The sequence below is a fragment of the Emys orbicularis genome, chromosome 1 (assembly GCF_028017835.1).
Source record: "Emys orbicularis isolate rEmyOrb1 chromosome 1, rEmyOrb1.hap1, whole genome shotgun sequence".
Taxonomy (NCBI): domain Eukaryota; kingdom Metazoa; phylum Chordata; order Testudines; family Emydidae; genus Emys; species Emys orbicularis.
In genome coordinates this window covers 371,604,865-371,610,634 of record NC_088683.1, presented here as the reverse complement: position 1 = coordinate 371,610,634, position 5,770 = coordinate 371,604,865, and the positions used below count along the sequence as shown (strand labels likewise).

Here is a 5,770-nt window from a genome sequence, read left to right as displayed (position 1 = left end):
TGCCTCTTAATGTTCCCGCATCAAAACGTGTACGAACTATTAATGCAGGGAGCACAATACAAATATGGAATAGGAATTAGTAGGGTCATTGTTCATAGTTATTTTCTTTGAATAATGAAAATGTCATTTTTCAGTGTGTGAAGAGTGATCAATCTGCTTCTCCCATGAGAACAGCCTCCACTAGTGCATGCAGTGTCTCATATTAACATTGTCTCTCCATTCAGGCATTTCATCTGTGACCATCACCCGAGATCCTGGGAACACATAGAAAGTCAGGGGAGCATACGGTAAATGCAGAAGACACTCTTATGCCTCAGAGTTGGACAATTTCTCCCCTACGCCATGTCAGATTCTAACAGAACCAACTTCACCAACCCCTCCACCTTCATCCTACTTGGCATTCCTGGCCTGGAGGCAGCCCATATCTGGATCTCCATTCCCTTCTGTGCTATGTACGCCATAGCCACGTTGGGGAACTTCACCATCCTGTTCATCGTGAAGAGGGAGCCCAGCCTCCATGGGCCCATGTTCTATTTCCTCTGCATGCTGGCCGTCACCGACCTGGTCATGTCCACATCCACCCTGCCCAAAATGTTGAGCATCTTCTGGTTCAATTCCAGGGAGATCAGTTTCAGTGCCTGCCTCACCCAAATGTATTTTGTTCACTCCCTCTCAGGGATGGAGTCTGGAATCCTCGTGGCCATGGCTTTTGATCGCTATGTGGCCATCTGCCATCCCCTGAGACATTCCACCATCCTGACAAACCCAGTGGTGGCCAAGATCGGCTTGGCTGTGGTGCTGCGCAGTGGCATACTCGCATTACCCTATCCCTTCCTGGTGAGACGGTGGCCATATTGCACAACCAACATCATCCCCCACTTTTATTGTGAGCATATAGCTGTGGTGAAGCTGGCCTGCGCTGACATCCGCATCAATAGTTACTATGGCCTGTTTGATCTTCTCACTGTCATTTTAATGGATGGGTTTTTTATCGCCATGTCCTATACTCAGATCCTCAGGGCCATCTTCCGCCTCCCCACAAAGGATGCCCGGCTGAAAACTTTTGGGACCTGTATCTCTCACGTTTGTGCCATCTTAGCTTTGTACATCCCAGATTTATTTTCCTCTCTCATGCTGCGGTTTGGCCACAATCTGCCACTGAATTTCCTCATTCTCATTACCGGTGTGTACCACCTCGTTCCCCCCGTGCTACACCCCGTCATTTACGGGGTGAGGACCAAACAGATCCGGGGCAGGCTGCTCCAGCTCTTTGCTTATAAAAAGACCTAAATGTTTTCTCCTTGTGCTCTGACTCTCAGATTGAGCTCTGTGCAGAGCTGGCTGGTCCATGGTGCTGGGGCCTCTTCCCTGAATCACTTACTGGAGAGACAGAGACACATTAAACCCTTCCCTGTCCTTACTGTGCTGTGTCAATGTGATGAACTGGGGAGTCAGTCTATGTACACTACACTACGTTGCCACCTTTCTAATTGCTGGTAGCTGGATCCCTGAAATTGCAATTTTGCCTCATCTCTTCTGTCAAGCCTGAACCCTGCTGTGTGTCTTCTCCCCAAGGCCCTGCCTCTGTCACTTTCTCCTGTCTTCCCCTCCCCTTGTCAGCTGTGACCCAGTCATCTCTAAAACCAATATGTTCTCACATCTGGCAAGTCACTTAAGGGTTAAATTTTTAATGTTTATTCTTACTTTGTTACTAACTCTGTGGAGAGAGAGTCCCCATCAGGACTCCTGGCTGACAAAGCCCTGGCTGGGATGATTTAGTTGGGGAATGGTCCTGCTTTGAGCAGGGGGTTGGACTAGATGACCTACTGGGTTCCTTTCCAACACTGATATTCTGTGATTCTATGATTCCTGGGATCTATCTCAGCTCTGGGAGGGGAGTGGGGTATAGTGTGTTACAGTAGGAGGCAGATACATCTGGGGTGTAAATAAGAAGATCAGAATGGCCATACCGGGTAAAACCAATGGTCCATGTAGCCGAGTAGCCTGTGTTCTGACTGTGCCCGGTACCAGATGCTTCAGAGGGATTGAACAGAACATGGCAATCACTATGTCATTCCTGTGGAGCCGCTCGGCAGAAGGAGGCAGAAGCCCTGAGTCTGGACAGTCTCAGATTCAGCTGGCAGGAGTTCAAGCCTCCAGCTCAAGTAGGAGCAGCTGGAGGAGGGGACGAGCCCAGGCTGCCCCGGATGGAGTGGCAGAAGAATCTGTCAGTTCCAGCTGCCCCGAGCCCTAGCTGCAGCCACAGAGTGGAGGCGGGGGAGAGAAGCCCTACTCATTTCTGTCCCCTCTACCTTCCATACTGCTGCCAACCAGGGGTTGTCTCATTTCCCCGGTCCTTATAGAATCATAGAATCATAGAATATCAGGGTTGGAAGGGACCTCAAGAGGTCATCTAGTCCAACCCCCTGCTCAAAGCAGGACCAATTCCCAACTAAATCATCCCAGCCAGGGCTTTGTCAAGCCGGGCCTTAAAAACCTCCAAGGAAGGAGACTCCACCACCTCCCTAGGTAACGCATTCCAGTGCTTCACCACCCTCCTAGTGAAATAGAGTTTCCTAATATCCAACCTAGACCTCCCCCACTGCAACTTGATACCATTGCTCATTGTTCTGTCATCTGCCACCATTGAGAACAGCCGTGTTCCATCCTCTTTGGAACCCCCCTTCAGGTAGTTGTAGGCTGCTATCAAATCCCCCCTCATTCTTCTCTTCTGGAGACTAAACAATCCGAGTTCCCTCAGCCTCTCCTCATAAGTCGTGCACTCCAGACCCTTAATCATTTTTGTTGCCCTCCGCTGGACTCTTTCCAATTTTTCCACATCCTTCTTGTAGTGTGGGGTCCAAAACTGGACACAGTACTCCAGATGAGGCCTCACCAATGTCGAATAAAGGGGAACGATCACGTCCCTCGATCTGCTGGCAATGCCCCTACTTATACAGCCCAAAATGTTGTTAGCCTTCTTGGCAACAAGAGCACACTGTTGACTCATATCCAGCTTCTCATCTGTTCTAGTGCCTCCATCTGGGAGCAGAAACCTGCACACCAAGCACTAAGTCCCTGAGGCTAGCTTTGGCTCAGCTCCCCCAGACTCTCCAATTGCTTCAGCCCACCCTTCCCAGAGCTCCCCCTTGGGCGCACTCTGTTTCCAGTTTCTCCTTTTTGGGTCACATGATTGCTAAAGTAAACAGCCCCAGGCCATGGAAAAGGGGTTGTGTGACACATGGCCAGAAAGAGTTAAGCAACTTGCAGGCTATTGACCCAGATTCACTCTTTAGAGACAGGTTAGAAAAGTATGTAAATGGTAGTTAAGACCATTCCATCTTAGTTAGGCTACAGCTTTGAAATGTAGACTTGTATTATTAAAGAACTGGAAGAAGTTAGTTACTCTAGTAGTCTCTGTTTCCCAACAGCTTGTTAGAGGTTAGAAGTGTAACCAAACGATTCCTGTCTGGAGCTGTATTCGGTTTATTCAGAGATGAAAAGGAAATATTATTAGATGGAACTTGGGTGCAATAATCTCATTTTCATTATGTCTCTTTAAAGTTTCTTGTGAACTCTCTATAAACTGCTTAATGGATAATTACCTTATGTTAATCCAGGTAGTTAATTACCAGTGATGGTTAGGAAATAGAAGGTTACTTCAAAAGCCTATTGTTCACCCAAGGTCTGCTCTGCTGCCATGAACTGTAAAAAGGGCTCTTGGAACCTGATCCTTTTAATCTCAGATCTGCATAATCATCATCAGGGGAAGCTTGAGTCACAAGACTCTGGTCTCCAGTTACACCCTGATCACCCTGATAATGAATATTTTAATATTGGACTATAATCTCTTGACTAATTCTGAAAGAACTCTGTGGAACTCTGAAGCCAGCCATCTCTACTATGAAACTGACTTAAAAACTCTAATCATGTCTCTATGTATAATTATCTTTTAACCAATAATCTCTCTTTTTAAATAAATCTTAGTTTAGTTAATAAGAATTGGCTCTAAGTGAGTATTTGAGAAATATCTGAAATATTCATTCACATGGGAGGTGTTGTATATAATCCTTTGGGATTGGTAGAACTTTATGATATGATGAACAAGATGTTCAATAATCATCATCATACTTGACTTGGCTGTCTGGGTGGAAGCCCAAGGCTGGGTGGTTTTAAGGGACCTGGATTTTAGCTTCTGTGTAAGCAGTAAAGCATTATGAAAGCTGTTTTGTTCCTGCCTTGTTAAATCCAAGTATTAGGATAACCACCCGTTTGGGGGATTGTCTGCCCCATTCTTTGCAGTTTGCCCTATTTGAGCAATCTCAGAATGGGGCCCCCTGGAAACCCATTGACAAGTTGCTAAAACAATTCCTCTAGTTTAGAGAGCAGAAGAGATACCCAGATTCAGGAAAACACAACACAACACAACATCTTCACACCATTTCCTTTCTCAGTGAACTTATAGTCCAAAGGTCCATCTAGCCCAGAATCCTGTCTTCCAACAGTGGCCAATGTCAAATGCTTCAGAGGGAATGAACAGAATAGATAATTCTCAAATAATTCATTCCCCATTCATTCTTTCCCAGCTTCCAGCAAACAGAGGTTAGGGACATCATGTCTGCCCATCCTGGCTAATAGTCATTGATGGATCTGTCCTCCATGAATTCATCTAGTTCTTTTTGAAAGCCATAATAGTCTTGGCCTTCACAACATCCTCTGGCAAATAACTTCACAGCTTGACTGTGTGCTGTGTGAAGAAATAGAATCATAGAATCATAGAATATCAGGGTTGGAAGGGACCTCAGGAGGTCATCTAGTCCAACCCCCTGCTCAAACCAGGACCAATTCCCAACTAAATCATCCCAGCCAGGGCTTTGTCAAGCCGTGCCTTAAAAACCTCCAAGGAAGGAGATTCCACCACCTCCCTAGGTAATGCATTCCAGTGCTTCACCACCCTCCCAGTGAAATATTGTTTCCTAATATCCAACCTAGACCTCCCCCACTGCAACTTGAGACCATTGCTCCTTGTTCTGTCATCTGCCATCACTGAGAACAGCCGAGATCCATCCTCTTTGGAACCCCCCTTTAGGTAGTTGAAAGCAGCTATCAAATCCCCCCTCATCCTTCTCTTCTGGAGACTAAACAATCCCAGTTCCCTCAGCCTCTCCTCATAAGTCATGTGCTCCAGACCCCTAATCATTTTTCTTGCCCTCCGCTGGACTCTTTCCAATATTTCCACATCCTTCTTGTAGTGTGGGGCCCAAAACTGGACACAGTACTCCAGATGAGGCCTCACCAATGTCGAATAAAGGGGAACGATCACGTTCCTCGATATGCTGGCAATGCTTCCCTTCATTTCTTTTAAACCACTGCCAATTAATTTAACTGGGTCACTCCTAGTGTTTCTGTTATGAGAAAGAGTAAATAACACTTCCTTATTCACGTTCTCCACACCATTCATGATTTTATAGACCTCTCTCATATCCCCCCTTAGTTGTCTCTTTCTCAAGTTGAAAAGACCCAGTCTTATTAATCACTCCTCATATGGAAGCTGTTCCATACCCCTAATCATTCTTGTTGCCCTTTTCCATAAATTTTTCAATTCCAATATATCTTTTTGAGAAGGGACGACCAGATCCGCAGGCAGTATTTTAGGTGTGGGCGTACCATGGATTTATATAGCGGCAATACAATATTTTCAATCTTATTATCTTTCACTTTATAACTGATTCCCTGCTGCACATTCAGTGGATGTTTTCAGAGAACAATA

The 5,770-nt window shown here is 45.8% G+C and overlaps 1 protein-coding gene across 1 annotated transcript; it reads left to right on the top strand.

The window, feature by feature from the left end:
• The first annotated feature begins 342 nt into the window (after positions 1 to 342).
• LOC135895712 (olfactory receptor 52E4-like) lies at positions 343 to 1,290 on the top strand. Its single transcript, XM_065423858.1, has one exon. The coding sequence runs from the start codon at positions 343 to 345 to the stop codon at positions 1,288 to 1,290; it is 948 nt and encodes a 315-aa protein (XP_065279930.1).
• The last annotated feature ends 4,480 nt before the right edge of the window (positions 1,291 to 5,770 follow it).

Excerpts from the sequence above, each read along its gene's own strand:
- LOC135895712 (XM_065423858.1), top strand. The coding sequence starts at position 343 with ATGTCAGATTCTAACAGAACCAACTTCACCAACCCCTCCACCTTCATC.